This window comes from Mobula hypostoma, chromosome 7, assembly GCF_963921235.1.
Source record: "Mobula hypostoma chromosome 7, sMobHyp1.1, whole genome shotgun sequence".
Taxonomy (NCBI): Eukaryota; Metazoa; Chordata; class Chondrichthyes; order Myliobatiformes; family Myliobatidae; genus Mobula; species Mobula hypostoma.
In genome coordinates, this window is record NC_086103.1 from 94,925,062 (window position 1) to 94,946,324 (window position 21,263).

General features: G+C 45.4%; 1 protein-coding gene across 6 annotated transcripts in view; it reads right to left on the reverse strand.

Annotated features, from left to right (window-relative positions):
* LOC134348983 (uncharacterized) overlaps positions 1-21,263 on the reverse strand; it is a 232,162-nt gene that overhangs the window by 74,052 nt on the left and 136,847 nt on the right. For 3 of the 6 annotated variants that reach the window (XM_063052804.1, XM_063052805.1, XM_063052803.1), the window contains exon 1: positions 3,775-3,831. The exons of the other annotated variants lie outside the window; for them this stretch is intronic. In XM_063052804.1, the coding sequence (XP_062908874.1) occupies positions 3,775-3,823 (49 nt within the window). In that variant the 5' untranslated portion in view covers positions 3,824-3,831. Of the gene's footprint in view, positions 1-3,774; positions 3,832-21,263 lie in introns of those variants that run through there. 6 annotated transcript variants of the gene reach the window in all.

A 21,263-nucleotide genomic window follows, 5' to 3' on the forward strand; every position in this document is an offset into this window, starting at 1 on the left:
CCAGAAACTCAAACACCTTTGACCATTGCCAGACAACCATCAAAGATACTTACTGAGCCAGTCCCTGTCCACATTTTGGTAACACAGAGCAGCAGGTTGTGCTTTTTCTCCCTGGATACAGAGTCTGAAACTTGAGATCCAGTATAGAAAATAGATGAGCTTCTACGTAGCTGTTTTGAGTTAGCAGACTTGGCCACGTTCATGTTCAGAAACTCAGCACTCAGCTTAGATAAGGATGTCACCACCTCAGGTACTTCATCAGCAAGTACTTTGAGGACTGTGTACCAAAGAAAACAATTTGTGTGTCCCAAACTGGAAACCATGGCTGAACCAGGCGACTCTCTCTCTGATGAAGTCTAGAACTGCTGTAAACCAGGTGACTCTGGGTGTCTGACTATGCAGTCACATGTGTGCAGAGTGTTCAGGAGTGGGCTCAGCACACAGTTCTAGGGGGCACCCATGTTGAGGGTGATGGGGAGGGAGGAGTGGTTGTATGTCCTGCCTGAGGTTTAATTAGATCCTGTCTGATTAAGTAGATTTAAAAGGGCCCTGCAGGGAACTTTTTTTCCATATAGAAGTCAGCGAGGATATGGAATGAATTATCAGAAGAAGTTGGAGAGGTGGGTTGAATTATGATATTTGCACAGTTACATAGTTGAGAACTGTTTAAAGAGACATGGGCCAAATGTAGACAAATGGACATTCAGGGCCTGCTTCTGTGCTGTATTACTCTACATATCCAGCAGTTCCCACCATTAGCACTGACTGAAAATTGATTTTCTAAAATAAAAATCATACAAAATGTTCTTGACATGGAAGAATATTTCAACAATAATGCATGATGTCCTGTTAAAGTACTGCAAGGGTTTCAGCTTCATTCACCTGGAGTTGGGAAGTGAATTCGTCAATTATCAGTAGTGGGACATACAGAGGAGCAACGTGGTCTTTAGGCTGGGAATTCTTGGCTTTGACACAGCATAGCCAGCTATGGGTGTGCTTTCCTTAAGTTTAGGATTTGTACAAAACTCGTTTTAAAAAGTTCTTAAAGAAACTTTAAAGACCAATGCCTCTCCACAAGCAAATGGGTTTCCTATCAAACTCTAGATGAATGAAACTAATGGAAAGTCCCTGAATTCTGCAGGCCCTTCAGATCAACGAAAGTGTCATTACAAGAGATTTTGGCTGGAGTGGAATATTAGATGGAACAATACAGTCTAAGGACATCTGAAAGGAGCTTGGGCAGTGTACTAATGTTAAACTAATGATTAACTGACTATTCATCAGTTACCAAACTGCCTAAATCTCACCTTTCAATGACACAGGGGAGCAACATTTGTAGTCCTCAATTGCTTTGGCAGTTTTCGTAAAAACTGCTTTGGAGCTGGCTGCACATTTTCACCCTTCCCTTGATAATATGAGGTATATCATTTCCAGCTTTTTTTTTTCTTTAATCTCTATTTCAATCAATCTGATTTCATGACATAGTCTTCCTCTATAATACCAAGCATTCACAATAAAGGCAAAGAGCACATTTAGGATTGAAGACTCATCCTGTTATGGTAAGAATGGCATATTAGCAAACCACATTATGACGAAAGTACTGTGATTCCAGGTGCCCAAAATAAAAATGGAAAAGGTTAGAAATACTCAGGAGATAGGACAGCATCTGTGGTGAGATGAAAAGGATAGGGGCCAACAAGCAGAAATTGAGAGAGTAAGTGGGAGATAAACAAGCTTTGAGAAACTCAGCACCTCAAAGGGATGGTCTGGTCCAATCATTCCAGTCTAATCCATTCACTCCAGTCTGGTCCAATCATTCTGGTCATATACACAAATACTGGAGGGAAACTGCATGTTAGGCAGCATCTATGGAAAAGAGTAAAAAGTCGATGTTTCAGGCCAAGACCCTTCATCGGGACTGGAAATAAAAAGAGTTTAGAAGTCAGGGTAAGGAGAGGAAGTAGTACATGTGAAACTGGGAGAGAGAGAGAAGTGAAGTAAAGAGCTGGGAAGTCAATTTGTGAAAGAAATAAAGGGATGGAGAAGGGAGAATCTGATAGGAGGAGACAGAAAGCTACGAAAGAAAGGCAAGGAGGAGGAGCACCAGAGGGAGGTGATGTGCAGGTAAGGAGATAAGATGAGAGAAGAAAATGGGAATAGGGAAAGATGAATTGAAGGGGTGCCAATTACTGTAAATTTGAGAAATCAACGTTTATGCCATCAGGTTGAAGGCTACCAGACAGAATATAAGGTGTTGCTCCTCCAACATGAGTGTAGCCTCATCGCAATAGTAAAGGAGGCCATGGACTGACATGTCAGAATGGGAATGGGAAGTAGAATTGAAATGGGTGGCCACTGGAAGATCCCAATTTCTCTAGTGGATGGAGCATAGGTGTCCCCACCAGGGTTAGGGTTCCTCTTGTCCTCATCGACCACCCAATCAGCCTCCACGTCTAGCACATAATTCTCTGTAACTTCTGCCATCTCCAATAGGATCCCACCACCAAGCACATTTTCCCTCCCACCCCCCATTTTCCGCTTTCTGCTCCCTGTGCGTCCTCCCTCCATTCGTCCCTCCCCACTGATCTCTCTCCCGGCACTTATCCTTGCAAGCGGAACAAGTGCCACACCTGCCCCTACACCTCCTCCCTCACTACCATTCAGGGTCCCAAACTGTCCATCCAGGTGAGGCAACATTTCACCCGTGAGTCTGTTGGGTGATCTGGTACTCCTGGTGTGGCCTCCTGTATATTGGTGAGAACTGATGTAGATTTGGAGACCACTTCACCGAGTACCTACAATCCACCAGAGAAAGCGGGATCTCCCGTTTCAATTCTACTTCCCATTCTGACATGTCAGTCCATGGCCTCCTCTACTGTCACGATGAGGCCACACTTAGGTTGGAGGAGCAACACCCTATATTCCGTCTGGGTAACCTGAAGGCATGAGCATTGATTTCTCCTACTTACAATATTTGCCCTCCCACCTTCGCCATTCCCCGTTCCCATTTCCCTCTCTCACCTTAACTCCTTACCTGCCCATCACCTCCATTTGGTGCTCCTCCACCTTCCCTTTCTTCTATGGTTCTACCCTCTCTTATCAGATTGCCCCTTCTGTCTGCCTGTATCTTGTTTTACGGCGGTTGGCATCCAGCTTAATGGATTGCCCCTTCTCCAGCCCTTTACCAATCAAATGTCCAGCTCTTTACTTCACCCCTCCCCCTCTCCTGGTTTCACCTATCACCTCCTTCCTTATATTTAACCTCTACTCCCCCCACCTTCTTACTTGACTTCTAATCTCTTTTTTTCCCAAGTCTTGATGAGGGGTCTCAGCTCAAAACATGGACTGTTTACTCTTTTCCATAGATGCTGCCTGGCCTGGTGAGGCCTCCAGCGTTTTGTGTGTGTTGTTTTAAGCCATTGCCATGTATACAGAATATGAACTCATAATTAAATAAATACAGAAATTACAACATAAGCTGTACGCAGTAATGATAACTATAAACTTTAAAAGTTCCTGTGAGAATGAAGGATCAGATACACAATATATGACCACTCACTGGTACATTTAGTATGGCCCCATTCACCAACGACCTTCAAATGAAGAGAGCTTGAGACCAAAGTGTCAAGGTATCTGAAATTTATTCTAAAACACAACATGTTCTACCCTGAATATGGACACAGATGAAATTGCCCACTATTGTAGCTAGAAAATAGTTTATTCCCCCTTTTTGAAAGGTATAATTGATAAAAACAAAACCTTTTTGAAACTTACCACTGGTGCAAAGAAAATAACAGATCAGAAGACAAAGTACGAGCCCCATTTTCAGAGGTGAAAATGCACAACTGATAACGATCTCTGTTCTGAGCAGAAAGGAAGTGAGTCAGCTGAATCAAATCAAATGACCAATCAAACTTGCATCATTCCACTACAGTCAGCAATGATGAAAATAACTACATGAAGCTTGCATGCTTCACAGTTGTACTTGGTGAATAGTGGCAAAGATCATGTACCATGCCTATAAAAAAGTATTCACCCCCTTCGACGTTTTCATGTTTTATTGTTTTACAACATTGAATCAAGTGGATTTAATTTGGCATTTCTGATACTAATCAACAGAAAAAAGACTGTCAAAGTGAAAACAGATCTCTACAAAGTGATCTAAATTAATTCCAAATATAAACACGAAACAATTGATTGCATAAGTATCACTCTTCCTCTTTGAAATAACACACCAAATCATCACTGGTACAATCAACTGGGTTTAGGAGCCACATAATTAGTTAAATGGAGATCTGTTTTTGGAGACCTGTGTACGGTCGAAGTGTTTCAATTTTTTGTCAGAAACTACACCTGTATCTGGAAGGTCCAATTGCTGGTGAGTCAGTAACCTAGCAAAAACTACACTATGAAGTCAAAAGATCGCTCCAAGTAACTCATGAAAAGGCTAGTGAAAAGCACAATTTAGGAGATGGTTACAAAAAATTTCCAAGTCACTGAATATCCCTTAGAGTACAGTTTAGTCAATCATCAAGAAATGGAAAGAGTATGGCACAGCTGTAAATCTGCCTAGAGCAGGCTGTCCTCAAAAACTGAGCGACTGTGCAACAAAGGGACCAATGAGGGAAGCCACCAAGAGATCTATGACAACTCTGGAGGAGTTTCAAGCTTCACTGGCTGAGATGAGAGACTGCATGAAACAACTGTTACTCGAGTGATTCACCAGTCACAGTTTCATGAGAGAGTGGCAAAAAGAAAGCCACTGTTGAAAAAACGGCACATGAAATCTCAGCTGAAGTCAGCTGGAAGAAGGTTCTATGGTATGATGAAACCAAAATTGAGTTTTCTCGGCCATCAGACTAAACTCCATGTTTGGCATCAAAAACACACCAACCTTACCATGAAGCATGGTGCTGGCTGCATCATGCTGTGGGGATGCTTCACTGCAGCAGGCCCTGGAAGGCTTGTGAAGGGAGAGGGTAAAATGAATGCAGCAAAATACAGGGAAATTGTGGAGGAAAACCTGATGCAGTCTGCAAGAGAACTAGACAATGTTTCAGATTTCAAATTTAAGCATTAAAGAGAATGATGACAAGGATCTCTGACACTGTGAAGCAGCTGCTCTACAATAGGCTGATCAACCAGCCAGAATTTTGAGCTTGATTGTCACCAGATCTCAGAACACATTCTTTCTTGAATGAAAGTTCAAGAAAACAGTCATAGGGTCAGAGAAATTTACAGTGCAAAAACAGGCCCTTTTGTCCATCTGCTCTGTGCTGAACCATTTAAACTGCAAAACCATTGACCTGCACCAGGACCATAACCCTCCCATCCATTTACCTATCCAAACTTCTTTTAAATGTTGAAATCGAGCTCACATGCACCACTTGCGTTGACAGCTCATTCCACACTCACAAACCTGAGTTTCCCTCATGTTCCCCTTAAACTTGTCACTTTTCACCTTTAACCCATGATCTCTTGTTGTAGTCCCAACCAACCTCAGTGGAAAAGCCTACTTGAATTTACCCTATCTACCCTATTTAGCCTACTTGAAATCACCCCTCAGTCTTCTACATTCCAAGTTCTAATCTGTTCAATCTTCACTTACAACTCAGGTCCTCCAGTCCCAGCAACAACCTTCTAAATTTTCTCTGTACTCCTTCAACCCTGTTACATCTTTCCTGTAGACAAATGAGCAAAACTGCGCACAATACTCCTACCCATCAAGCCTCACCAATGTCTGATGTAGCTTCAATGTAACATCATATCTCCAGCACTCAATACGTTTATTGACATAGGCCAATATGCCAAGAACATTCCTTATGATCTTATTTACTGTGACGCTATGTTCAATGAATTATGGACCTGTATCCCCAGATCCCTTTGTTCTACAGTACTGCTCAGAGCCCTCCTGCTTACTGTGTAAGACTGACTCCGATTGGTCCTACCAAAGTGCAAACCTCACACTTGTTTGCATTAAATTCCATCTGCCATTTTTCAGCCCATTTTTTCCAGTTTGTCCAGTTCCCACTGTAAGCAGTGATGGTCTTCCTTACTGTCCACTGTACCCCGAATCTTGATGTCATCTACAAATGTAGTTATCATCCAGATCATTGATATAGATGACAAACAACAATGGACCCAGTGCCGATCCCTGCAGCACTCCACGAGTCATGGGCCTCTAGTCTACTACCACTCTCTGGCTTCTCCCACAAAGCCAATGTTTAATTCAAATTTCCGATCTCATCTTGAATGCTGAGCGACTGAAACTTCTTGACCAACCTCCCATGTGGGATCTTATCAAATGCCTTGCTAAAGACCATGCAGACATTATCCACTGCCTTGCCTTCATCAACTTTCCTAGTAACTTCCTCAAAAAACTCTATAAGCTTGTATGGACATTGTCTTCCAGAGGACCAATTTTGTCCTTTGCCATTTTTTTGCTCTTAACATACCTCAGGATTCCATTTCACTTTGTCTGCGAGAGCAACCTCATGCCTTCTTTTAGCCTTCCTGGTTTCTGTCTTAAGTGTTCTCTTGCATTTTTTATACTCCATAAGCACCTCATTTATTCCTACTTCCCTATACCTGCAAGGCACCTCCTTTTCTTTTCAACCAGGGCCTCAATATCTCTTGTAAACTAAGGTACCTTTAACCTGTTATCTTTACCTTTTATTCTGACAGGCACATACAAGCTTTGTGTTCTCAAAATTTCACTTCTGGAGGCCTTCCACCTACTAAGTATACCTTTACCAGAAAACAGCCTGTCCCACTACCTGCTTGGCAGATCCTTTCTGATACAATCAAAATTGGCCATTTCTCCAATTTAGAATCTCAATCTGCAACCAGACCTATTTTTGCATGCCTAATTTGAAACTAATGTCAAAAATTAGATGCAAATTGTTCTCCTACACAAACTTCTGTCACCTGCCCTATCTCATTCCCTAATAGAAGATCAAGTATCGCACACTCTCTCATTGGGACTTATATGTACTGATTAAGGAAACTTTCCTGAACACATTCGCCAAACTCGATCCTAACTAGTCCTTTTTCAGTATGGGAGTCCCTATCAATATGTGGAAAGTTAAAATCACCTACTATCACAACCTTATGTTTCTTGCAACAATTTGTGACCTCTCTACATGTTGGCTTCTCCAAATCCCGCAGACTGTTGGTCTGTAATATGGCCCCATTAGCATGGTGATACCTTTCTTATTCCTCAGTTTCACCCATAACATCTCACTAATGAGTTCTCCCGTCTGTCCTGACTAAGCACTGCTGTGACATTTTCCCTGACCAGTAGTACCACTCCTTCCCTTTTACTCCCTCCCATTCTGTTGTATCTAAAATAACAGAACCCCAGAATATCCTAATATCTTTTAAGAGACTCCTGGATAGGTACATGGAACTTAGAAAAATAGAGGGCTATTGGTAACCCTAGGTAATTTCTAAGGTAAGGACATGTTCGGCACAGCTTTGTGGGCCAAAGGGCCTGTATTGTGCTGTAAATTTTCTATGTTTCTATATTTCTAATATTGAACTCCTAGTCCTGGCCTTCCTAAAATCATCTCACAAATGGCTACAGTATCATAATTGCATGTGTTGATCCATGCCCTGAGCTCATCTGCCTTTCCTGTGATATATCTTACATTTAAATTTACGCAACTCAGGATATTAGTCACACCATGCTCAACCTTTTGTTCCTGACTTTGTCTGAGATCTTAACAACATCCGTCTCCACAACCTCTCCACTATCTGTTCATGCATTCTGATTCCTATCCCCCTGCAACTCTGGTTTAACTGCCCCCCTTCCCCCCCCCCGTGGAGCACTGGCAAACCTTCGCACTAGGATATCAGTCCCCCTCAAGTTCCAGTGTAAGCCATCTCTTCTGTACAGCGCCAGCTTCTGTGGGAGAGAGCCCAATGATCGAAAACTCTGATGCCCTGTCTCCTACATCGACTCCTGGAATGGGCAGGAATCCTGAGATCATAACTCTGGAGTTCCTGCCCTTTAACTTTGCACCTAACTCCCTGAACTCACTTTGCAGAACCTCGTCACTCTTCCCACCCCTGTTATTGGTACCTACATGGACCATGACCTCTGGCTGTTCACCCTCTCACCTCAGAATGCTGAGGACTTGATCAGAGATGTCACTGACCCGGCACTCCCGACAGAGCATACCATTCAGGAATCTCTTTCTTGATCACAGAAGCTCCTTTCTGTTCCCCTAACTAATAAATCCCCTATTATTAATTAAAACGAAGGCATGAGAGTCCGGGAATGCGGGTCTAACTTCGTCTTCATTCCAAGATGGTGGCACTCGCGGACGCAGCAACGGCTCGGCTCACTCTCGGCCTTGTATTTTTCTTAGTTCTGCTAAGTACCCTATGTGTAGTAGCAGCTCTCACCAGTTACCATCAATCCCAGCTACTGTTCATTGGAGAACACTACACAGATCCCTGAGTTAACACAACTTCTCTTCCCGCTGGAGATTCTACGCACCCCGAAGCCCTTCGGAATTACCATCCCACCGGCGAGGCGGTGGAGGGAGAGGAAACAGAAGCAGGGAGAGTGGGCCGGGCTACGGACTAGGATAAAGGCGAACCCATACAAACCAGCACTACCAAGCCTGTTTCTCGCTAACGCCAGATCCCTCACCAGGCTACGGGCTAGGCCAAAGGCTAACCCGTACAGACCAGCACTACCAAACCTGTTTCTCGTTAATGCCAGATCCCTCACCAACAAGATGGATGAGATCGGAGTGAGAACCATTCCTCACTGTGCGACTATCATCACGGAGACCTGGCTGAACCCAAACGTACCTAACGCTGTTATCAAGCTGGCCGGCGGCTCTGTTCACAGGGCCGACCGCACGATGGACCGGATCCGGTAAGAGCAGGGGAGGAGGACTGTGTGTCTATGTAAACAATAATTGGTGCACAGCCGTGAACATTGTGGATAAACACTGCTGCACGGACTTGGAGCTCCTCACGGTAAGGTGTAGACCCTTTTTTTCTCCCGAGGGAATTCACGATAATAATAATTATGGCTGTATACGTTCCCCCACAAGCTAAAGCTAAGTTAGCATTGGAAAAGCTACATGATAGCTCCAACAAACAGCTCATGGCTCAACTGGACGGAGTGATCATTGTAGCAGGAGACTTTAATCACACAGATCTTAAACTGGTCATGCCCAAATTTTACAAAAATGCAAATTTCCCGACACGAGAAAATAACATACTAGACTAAGTCTACACAAATATTCCAGGAGCATTCAAAGCGACCCCATCTGCACACCTAGGACAATCAGACCATATCTCCCTCACAGTGACCCCAGCTTACAGACCACGGATCTGCAGAGTAAAACAGGACAGTACATGTGTGGTCTGAGGAAGCCACCTCAATGCTACAAGACTGTTTTGACAACACAGATTGGGGCTTGTTTGCAAAGGGAGCAGACCTGGAGGAATATGCTGGTTCAGTCCTAGGATATATTAAGTTTTGCACAGAAAATGTAATAACACAAAAGGCAGTTAAGGTGTTGCCCAATCAAAAGCCATGGTTTAACAGCAATACGAGGACACTACTCAGGTCAGGAGACAAACAAGCCTACAGTGAAGCACGGGGGAATCTCCATAGGGGCATCAGGGATGCAAAACGCAAATACAAATTGCGCATTGAAAATCAGTTTGACAACAACCCCCGCAGTATGTGGAAAGGCATCAAGGCGCTGACAGACTACGAAACCAATAATCTACTGCCAGATGATGATGCCACACTGCCTGATGTCCTAAACCAGTTCTTTGCCCAGAGGGAGGAAGCTGCTCCACTCATCAATCCACCTGACGATGAGTCCACACTGGTCCTTAAGCAACGTCAGGTGAGATCCACCTTGAGGAAAGTGAATGTGAGTAAGGCAGCTGGCTCAGACGGACTGCCCGGCCTGGTACTGAAAGCATGTGCCCACCAGCTTGCTGAGGTGTTTACAAGTATACTTAACCTCTCACTGCAACAAGCTGTTGTTCCAACATGCCTTAAAACCTCCACCATCATTCCAGTGCCCAAAAAAATCAGCTGTGAAGTGCCTAAATGACTATCGCCCTGTAGCGCTGACACCCATAGCCATGAAGTGCTTTGAGAGACTCGTGCTCTCACACATTAGGGCTATAATCCCACCTGATCTGGACAAACACCAGTCTGCCTGCCAGGCAAACCACTCCACAGGGGATGCAATCATAACAGCCCTCCATATTGCTCTGACTCACTTAGAGGAACCAAACACTTATGTGAGGATGTTATTTGTGGACGTCAGTTCTGCATTTAACACAGTCATCTCCCATAAACTGGTCAGCAAACTGAACACTCTTGGCCTTGGTTTCTCCCTGTGCTCGTGGGTCATGGACTTTCTCAGAGACCGACCACAGCAAGTCAGAATTGGTAAGCACACCTCCACCACCCTCATCTAAAAATAGGCACCCCACAGGGCTGTGTGCTGAGCCCTATGCTCTACACACTCTTCACACATGACTGCACCCCCATCTGCACCTTCAACTCCATAATTAAATTTGCGGATGATACCACAGTGGTTGGCCTGATCTCGGACGAGGATGAAACAGCCTACAGGTTTGAGGTGGATCATCTGACGGAGTGGCGTAAGGACAACGACCTGGTCCTTAACACCATCCGTTTTTTCAATACCTGTTGGCTGTAATCTTCGACAATTCAAAATTTAAAACTTTGAAACTCAGTCATGCTTTTCTGCCAAGCAGCTCGAATCACTTGTTCCTCATCAAGAACATAATGAAACCGAATGATGACTGGCCTTGGTCGGGCCAGTTTTGCCAGTTTAAAATGTAAAGAACGGTGTGCGCGGTCTAACATTGGGGGTTCCTCTAATATACCTGGACCAAACACATCCGCTAACAATTTAGAAAAATATTTAGTAGCATCTCCCCTCTCAACATCTTCAGGAAAATCGATTATTCGCAAATTCTGTCATCAAGAGCGATTTTCAAGATCGATAGTCTTAGCTTGATAATGCTCCAGCTGTTGATTTACCGAAGTTAAGTTTTTTCAAGAGCTTCAATTTTTCGATCCCTTTTGCAGCCATCTTTGTCTAGTTCCACGATTTTAATGTTGTTGTTGATCGATTTCACGTCTGAATGATTTAAGATCATAGAGTCATTTTCACCACATCTCCAATTATGGCAAGTCTTTGATTAACTGTATCGTCCAGAAGTTTCTTCATTGCTTCAGCAGTTAGTGGAGTTTCCTTCAATGCTTCAGGATCACCATCTTTTTTTCCGTTCCTGCCGGAGCCCTTTCCGTTTTTAACTTCTTGTGCTCTGGTAAGCATTTTCAGTAAGTAAAAGTCGAAGTTCAATGATATATTTGTCGTATAAATCCTTTAATCTGGTATAAGTAAAGTATATAAGAGTGGTTACATGTAAAATAGATGAAGGGTGTGGAGCGACGCCAAAATACAGCGCACTCCATGAATCCCCCGCTGGAAAGTCCATTGTTAATCACTGCTGTCTTGCGTGTATTGCTGATCTCCCGAAGGTCATCTGATATACCAGTTGTCATGGTCCGTATATTCCAGCATCCTAGTCTGAGTGCTGGTTTCTTTCTTTGTCTTTGTCTTCTGGATTGGGTATTGTGTAATGAACCGGAGGTGATTAGAGAGCTTGAGGTGAAGGAACCCTTAAGAGGCAGTGATCATAACATGATTGAGTTCACTGTGAAATTCGAAGAAGAGAAGCCGAAATCCGATGTGTTGGTATTTCAGTGGAGTAAAGGAAATTACAGTGGCATGAGAGAGGAACTGGCCAAAGTTGACTGGAAAGGGACACTAGTGGGAAGGACGGCAGAGCAGCAGTGGCTGGAGTTTATGCGAGAAGTGAGGAAGGTGCAAGACAGATATATTCCAAAACAGAAGAAATTTTTGAATGGAAAAAGGATGCAGGACTCCAAGTGGACATTGCAACACTCCAAGAGAAACATCTCGCTGAATCGGGAACCCTACGTGAAAGAGACTATACCTTCTTCTGGCAAGGGAAGGGCTCAGACGAGACCAGAGAGCATGGTGTCAGCTTTGCCGTGAAGAACTTGCTACTGAAGATGGTAGAGCTTAGTGAGAAAGGGACAGAGCGGATTTTCTCACTTCGACTCCACACATCTGATGAGCCTGTCAACCTTGTCAGTGTCTATGCCCCAACCCTCTACTCTACACAAGACACAAAGGACAAATTCTACGACCAGCTCTCAAGGATGATACTGGAGATCCCAAGTCAGGAACAGTTGCTGCTATTTGGCAACTTCAACGCCAGAGTGGGTGCCGACCACGACTCCTGCCCAAGCTGTCTGGGGCGGTATGGGATTGGCAGCATGAACGACAACGGGCAACGACTGCTCGAGCTTTGTATGCTCCACGAATTGTGTGTCACCAACACCTACTTCCAGACCAAAGCTCAGCACAAAGTGTCTTGGCGGCATCCCTGCTCCAAACACTGGCACCAGTTAGACCTGACAATCACAAGATGCCGTCACCTGAGAAACGTGCTCATGACTCGCTCCTTTTAGAGTGCCGACTGCGACACGGATCATTCTCTGGTTTGCTGCAAGATCAGACTTCGGCCGAAGAAGATGCACTGCGCCAAGCCTCCAGGCAAGCAGCGCATCGATACCAGTAAGACACAGCATCCAGACAAAGCTGCAGAGTTCATCAAGTCACTGGAGGATGCTCTCCTTGCAGACCCACCAGAAGATGATGCTCAGCAGAGATGGGCCTCTCTCAGGGACACTATCCACAGCACTGCACTCAAGACCTTTGGGAAGAAACTGGGTAAGACACAGGACTGGTTTGAAGTGAGCTCAAGTAAGCTCACCGCTGTCATCAAGGTGAAGTGTGTTGCACTACTAGAGCACAAACGCCACCCCACTCAGGCAACACTGCAATTGCTAAGGACAGCAAGAAGCAAGGCCCAGGAAACAGCCAGATGCTGTGCAAATGACTACTGGCTACAACTATGAAAAAAGCATTCAGTCATCATTTGACACAGGCAACATCCGTGGAGTGTACGAGGGGATCAAGAAAGCCATTGGACCAACCCAGAGCAAGACAGCCCCATTGAAAACCATAAACAGGCAAGACCATCAATGACAAAGGCAAGCAGATGGAGAGATGGGTGGAGCATTACTCTGAACTCTTCTCCAAAGAAAACGGCATCTCCGACATCGCGCTAGACACCGTGGAATGCCTGCCTGTCATGGAGGAACTTGATGCATTGCCGACTGCCGAAGAGCTGAGTAAAGCCATCGACAGCCTGCTCACTGGGAAGGCACCAGGATTGGGTGGCATTCCACCAGAGGCCATCAAATGTGCAAAGGGCATCCTGCTAAACCACCTGCATGAACTACTGTGCCAGTGCTGGACCTAGGGAGCAGTGCCACAAGACATGAGAGACTGCAACATTGTCACCATATATAAGAACAAAGGGGACAGAAGCGACTGTAACAGCTACAGGGGAATCTCCTTGCTGAGCATCGTTGGGAAGGTCTTTGCCCGCGTGGTCCTGAACAGACTGCAGAAATTAGCCAAAAGGGTGTATCCCGAGACTCAGTGGGGTTTCAGGTCGGAATGCTCCACAATCGACATGATTTTCTCCCTTCCACAGCTACAAAAGAAATGTAGAGAGCAAAGACAACCACTCTACGTCGCTTTCATTGACCTTACGAAGCCCTTCGACCTTGTGAGCAGAGACGGCCTGTTCAAAATCCTCGCCAGGATTGGTTGTCCCCCGAGGCTCCTCAGGATAGTTCAGTCATTCCACACAGACATGAAGGGCGTCGTTCAGTTCAATGGCTCTTCTTCGGAGGCCTTCAACATCCGCAGCGGTGTGAAGCAGGGCTGTGTGCTTGCCCCCACCCTGTTTGGCATCTTCTTCACAGTCATGCTGAAGCACGCCTTTGGAACATCAACTGATGGTGTCTACCTCCACACCAGATCGGACGGGAGGCTGTTCGGTCTGTCCCGGCTGAGGGCAAAAACCAAGGTTCATGACGTACTCATCAGGGACGTTGTTTGCAGATGATGTGGCACTGGCAACACACTCTGAAGAGCAACTGCAACGCCTCATAGACAGCTTCTCAAGAGCCTGCCAGGACTTCAGTTTGACCATCAGCCTGAAGAAAACCAACATGTTGGGCCAAGGCATTGAGCACCCCCCTGCCATTACCATCAACAACTACGAGCTGGAGGTAGTTCATGAGTTTACATACCTTGGCTCCACCATCACGGACAGCCTCTCTCTAGACCCCGAGATCAATAGACAGATCGGACAAGCAGCCTCAACATTTGCCAGGCTGACAAAGAGAGTCTGGGAGAACAGAAAGCTTATGACACACACCAAAGTTGCAGTCTACAGGGCCTGCGTCCTCAGCACACTACTTTACGGCAGTGAGACCTGGAGCCTCTACTACAGACAAGAGCGGCCTCTCAATGCCTTCCACCTTTGCAGCCCGAGATCAGTGGCGGCGCCAGAGGTTTTTTCTTCCTGGTGCTACAGTGGGGCTGAATTATTCAGCGATAGTCCTGAGGGATGTACCCTATGGTAATATGTATTTGCAAGACCAGATGCTTGGCGTTCAAAAGTCAGTTTCAAGCATTATGTGCCTATTATAAATGCCTCTGTTGATTCACAAGCAACAGCAACTGATAAATATAATACAGAAGTGAACTGTGACAGTGTTAACAGCATCGGAAACAACCCGGGCTACACAGAGCATAAACAAACAAACCAAAAGAGCATCCGACCCACAGCGCACAACGTGAATCACGCACCAATCCCGCAATCAGCGTCAAATTCGTGCTTTTCAACTGAAAAACACAACACTAACCCACAATGTCCACTGCTATTCGTACTACATAGACAGACAAAGCCAAAAGATACACCGTTATTAAAGTCAAATAAGGCAAACAACAGATGCAAGGCTTTACCAGGAGTTGGACAAATCGTACTCTGACCATGCAATACCTCAATTAATTCGGCTACTGAATTTAAAACAGAAATCAACAGAATCACCGCTTGGAAGTCTAAGCAAAATCAGTAGGCTTAATAGCAGTAAATGTAATAGTTTAGGATTTGCAGTAAACATAAGGACTATGGGGTATCCACCACAAAATAATAATAATAATCAGCATTATTCTGGGCCCAAATTTTAAAAAAAACACCAACTGCACTCACCATTCATGTTTTCAGAGAAGCACAATCCGTCTGTTGTTGTGATTGGTGGTGAAAGCATCAATGATTTTCTGGATGTCAAGTGCTCTGGTACTCTGGCTGTTTATGGCCAACAGGGTCAAGTTGCTGCTCCGAGCATCAACGCTGCTATTCCTTAGGTAGTTTTTGAGACGTCTGAGGCAAGAAAAACTCCATTTGCATGAGGCAGATGTCACAGGTAAAGTCAGTGATAATGCAGATTAGTTTGTATAAATCTTTAAATGCATCACGGTAGGGTCTCATTCGAGCTAGAAATTCCACTGTGTCATTTCACTGCCTGCCCTTGCTTTTGTTTTGTTTCCAGCAGACGTCGAACCTGATGTAGCTCTGCAGTCAGGTTCACGTCAGTCACTCAATAGTATTGGGCCATTGGCCAAAGACAATTCTTGTCTAGGAAGAACTTGTGTTTGGGACTCAATGCTGAGACTCCAGTCAGAAAACCCTCCGTCTCAATTAAGAACCGTCTTTTCATTTCAGTCAGAAGTCTGTCTATAACTGGATAGAAACAGTGCTTGTGAAGGTCATCAGAGGATGTGACAGGTGTGCGTTCAGTTTGGGCTTCAACAACAAAATCATGTAGGCGGCAGGGTGGCTGGGCCTGTCTCCTTTCATGTGGTCTGCTCTTTATACCGGCCTTGACACACAGGTCCCTAGCTCTTGCCTGAATTTCACACCATGATTTCTCTCCCCATTTTGCTGAGACTGAGCCAAGTCCACCGCGGATGAAAGCTCCAAACTGGGAGGTTGTAGCTGGTCTGACATGAACTTGGTGATTCGGAATAAATCCTCAAACAGAGTGAGAAGTAAAGCAAACTGCTCGTCAATCAGTCCATTTACAGCTCTGGCCTTCGTTTTCCTCCGTGCATTTGGTTGACCCATAATATCCTGCAGTGTAGCTAGAATGGAAGGGAGTGATTTGCTTATAGCCCACAAAGCTGTATACTGCCATGCCCAACATGTATCTGACAATTTCTTCAACTCCACGGGCTATGCAGTTGATTCCAGTTCTCCTGGTTTCTTCATGAAAAAAGATCGTGGGCAACAGAGTTTGAAAAGAAGTTGTAAAGCAGCTGCACAGCTTCAAAAAACTCACCCGCCCACTTGTACATTGCTCACAACATCCACTAAAACAAGGTTAAGTCTGTGAACGTGGCAGTGTATATATGATGCCTGCGGGACCTCCTTCCTGAACCTCTCTTGTACCCCATTATTGCACCCGGACATCACTGCTGCCCCGTCATAACACTGACCCATACACGCGTTCTTATCAATAACACACTGGGCGAGTGTCTGTTCAATGCTTTTGAGAAGCGACTCTGCATCCAACCCTTCTGCTGGAGTAAAGTGTAAGAATTCTTCAAGCACTGTTTCGTAATTCAAATACCGCACCACCACTGATATTTGCTCCTTTTTACTCAAGTCTTTATTTTCATCCACCATGATGGCAAAACGTCCAGCCTCCTTGATTTCTGCACTTATTTGACGTCTAACCATATCTGACATAATACCCATAATTTCATTTTGGATATTGTGATGGGTGTTTTTTTGCATTTCCAGGATTGTCCTCTATTTTTTAGCTACAGTCTTATCAAACTTCCCAATTACACTGAGCGACTCAACAGAGTTTCCCCTATTGCCAGATCCATCATTCTATCGGCGTCGTTGCTAGGCAATGCCTTGGTACGCAGTATAGCATAGAGACTCAACTACTGCTCTCATATACTCACGATTTTCTTGAACAATCTTTGCATGTCCTTTGTCAAGCATATTTCCGAATCGTGAACTATCTTGTTTTCTCAATCTGAATTCGGCCCATGCCTCCATAGCAAACTTATAAGCTGCACTTACCTAGTGGGTTATGAAAGCTGTTGTAGCTTTCCGTCAGTTGCGGTAACCGGTGACAGTGAAGGTAGACTCAGAATGGAGCCCATGTCCTCCACACAGGAAATGCCTGCATGCGAAGCAGAATGTAATATCCTTCATGATCGAATATTCCAGCCAGACAAACCAGCCATGAATAAAACTCCTTTGCTGATTGCCAAACTGTTGCGAGCAGCAAAGGGTACTTTTTCAATGCTGGCCAACGGGGTCCTTCCTCAGGCTGCTGGCTAACATCGCAAACAGTATTCCCACTAGCACTACGTTCTCTTCCGAATCCCGCTTCATTTCTTGTTCCTCTATTTCGCCCTCACACTCCTTCAGTGAACTGCTGTCGTCCTCATCCCCACTTACTTCTTTCTGCATGTCACTTTCAATTAAGACAGGCACAGGCTGAGACACCACTGATTCTTCTGAATCAGGTCGTTTTCTCACTAAAAATTGATCCATTTTTCATGCCGGCCAAAATAATGCATGTGCCAGGCCCACTCTAGCTTGTAAAAGTACAATGTTTGTGTGCGTGTGGCATCTGTTAGTCTCGCCAGACCACGGATCTGCGACTGGATGTATACTATCAATCTCTCGCGTGAGTGACATCACTAAAGTGATCTTAGATCAGCTTAACTGATCCAAGGACAGCAACGGCAAGACATTGACAATGAACGAATAAGCAGAAGTGTAGAGTGTACAAATTTCAGTTAATTTCTTGGTGGTGCTATTGTAATTTCTGCTGGTGCTACAGCACCAGCTAGCACCACTTTAGCGCTGCCCCTGCCTGAGACGCATCCTGGACATCATGTGGACTGACCGAGTCACCAACAATGAGGTCCTGGCCCGTGCCCAGATACCCAGCCTCTTCACCCTGCTCCAACAACGCCGTCTCTGCTGGCTGGGCCAAGTACACCGCATATCAGATGGGAGGATCCCGAAAGACCTGCTGTACGGGGAACTGGCCTCCGGCAAGAGAGCACAAGGGCGGCCCCATCTTCGTTTCAAAGACATTTACAAGAGAGACATGAAGTCACCGACAATGAACGTCGAGAAGTGGGAGGACATCGCAAGTGATCACTCTCATTGGAGGCTGGAACTACGCAGAGGTCTAAAAAGAGGAGGAGAGGCTGAGGCTTGCTGCTGAAGAAAAGCGCAGTCGTCGGAAAAACAGCACCAAGACAACACCGGAGGACAGTGCCTTCAAGTGTAGTCGCTGCAGCCGAGACTGTCATTCCCGTGTGGGACTCTACAGCCACAACAGACGCTGCTCTAACGCAGACTGAAGCAAGACTTTCCAGGCGCAGATCCATGGTCTTGCGAGACTAACAGATGCCACCACCCAATCCAGTACAGCCAACCCCCTAGTGGGCTCAACAACAAGTTGTTCTAAAAAGCCATCTCGCAGACATTCTACAAATTCTCTCTCTTGAGATCCAGTGCTGACTTGATTTTCCCAATCCACTCGCATGTTAAAATCCCCCACAATTATCATAACACTGCCCTTCTGACAAGCCTTTTCTATTTCCTGTTGTAATTTGTAGTCCACATCACTGCAGCTGTTAGGGGGCCTGTATATAACTGCCATCAGGGTCCTTTTACCCCTGCAATTTCTTAGCTCAACTCATAAAGATTCTGCACCTTCTGATCCTATGCCACCTCTTTCTAATGATTTGATATCATTTCTTACCAATAAAGCCGTGCCACCCCCTCTGCCTACCTGCCTATCCTTCCGATACACCATGTATCCTTGGACATTCAGCTCCCAGAGACATGCATCCTTTAGCCACGTCTCAGTGATGGCTAAAGATCATTCACCTTATTCCTTATGCTGCGTGCATTTAAGTATAACACCTTAAGACCAGTATTTGGTACGTTTTGCTTTGATTGCACTGCAACTCATCCCAATGGCTGCAAATTTGCCCCATCACCTGCCTGTCTTTCCTGGCATCTTTACTGCTCACTATCTTAGATTTATTTCTGTTTTCCCCTTCCTCCACTCTATCATTCCGGATCCCATCCCCCTGCCAAATTAGTTTAAACCCTCCCTAACAGCTCTATTAAACCTTCCCACCAGGATATTGATCTCCCTCAGGTTCAGGTGTTACCCATTCTTTTTGAACAGGTCATACTTCCCCCAGAAGAGATCCCAATGATCCAAGAATCTGAAGCCCTGCCCCCTGCACCAGTCTCTCAGCCATGCATTCATCTGCTTGATCCTACTATTCTTGCCCTCGCTAGCACGTGGCACAGGTAGCAATCCCGAGATTACAACCCTGGAGGTCCTGCTTCTCAGCTTCCTTCCTAACTCCCGGAAATCTCTCTTCAGGACCTCCTCCCTTCTCCTATCTATGTCATTGGTACCAACATGTACCAAAACAACTGGCTGCTCACCCTCTCCCTTCAGAATATTCTGGACCCGATCTGAGATATCCCGTACCCTGGCACCTGAGAGGCAACACACCATGTGGGTATCTCTATCAGGCTCACAGAATCTCCTGTCTGTTCCCCTGACTATGGAATCCCCTATGACTACCACATTCCTCTTCTTCCACCTTCCCTCCTGCACAACAGCACCAGGCTCAATGCCAGAGACCCAGTCACCGTGGGCATCTCCTGTCAGGTCATCCCCCTCAACAGCATCCAGAACAAGATATTTGTCGCTGAGTGGGACAGCCACAGGTGTGCTCTCCACTATCCGGGCATTTCCCTTCCCTCTCTTGACAGTGAACCAGTTTTCTGACCCCTGTAGCCTGGGGATGACTATCCCGCTGTAGCTCCTGCCTATCACCTCTTCACTTTCCCTGATTAGCAGTAGGTCGTCAAGCTGCAGCTCCAGATCCCTAACACGGTCTCTGAGGAGCTGCATCTCGGTGCACCTGGCGCAGATGTGGCCATCAGGGAGGCTGGAGGTCTCCCAGGATTCCCACATCTGACACCCTGAACAAAGCACTAACCCTGCAGGCATGCTATCTAATTCTACAGGAATGAAACAGGAAAAATAAGCCTACTCACCCACTTACCTTGCCAAACAGATGAACTTTTTAAACCGTTAGCTCGTACCGTTAGCTGTGAGAGCCCTGCTGTTCCTCTGTCTGTCTGGGCCGATTTGCCAAGGGGGAGAAAAAAAGGAGTTGGTGCCTCGCTCTCGCCCCTTCCTGTTACTGCCTAAGCCCGTTGAGCCAAAGCCCTACACTCTGCTGCCACTATTGGAAAATGCATTATATTCTATATGTATTGCAGTATTTACTCAGCAGTATTTACCCAAATGCACACATTTTAACAGCATTTACTCAAAGGGGCATTGTATTTTCTATATTCACTATGTAACTGCTGCTAGCTCAATGGAAAGTATTCACTATGTAGCCATGACTTTTGACCTACTTATTGTTGATTCATGAAGAGAACTGGAATGAAACCAAACTGGAAGATAATGGTGGCGAGTAAGGGGATGAAATATGCGGCAGTATGCCAACACAAGACTAATAAAGAAATAACTGTGGACACCTGGTCTAAGATGTAAGGGTGGGACATGATTAAGTTGGTGAGAAAAAACAATCGTGGAAGCTCGAAGCGGATGTATTGATGATATGTGATCACAGGCCGACTGGATATGATAATGTAGCTAACATAGGAAATTGCTATAAAAAATGTTGTAAACAAGCCTCGATGGGCAGTCAGCTACTAGCTTTCTGATTGTCTCAGCTTTGATTTGCAAATTAAAGTTTAAAGCGTCTTGAAGAATTTTCTGCGTGTCCTTGTTTGTAAGAAACGAGAAACCACGACAAAATTGGCGTCACGAACAGGATCGGATAGAGACCCGCGAGGAAGGGAACGGCAGACTGGGACGCTTCCCGGTTCCTCGGGGGCCCTCACGGGGCTAACAGAATTAAGGGTGCACCCAAAGAAAAAAGTGAGCGCTTTTTGCGATGATTCGGACTAAGAATTCTGTTGGTTTTGGGGGGTCTCGGGGACTCAACTGTGTGAAGCAACTGCCGAAAGGTCTCTCCGATCCAAAGAATCTGGCAGAATCGGGGATAAAAGGAGGCTCAGAGGATTAATCAAGAGCACGGCAGTGGGGGTAAGTACAAGTTAAGTAAGAAAATTCCACGTGG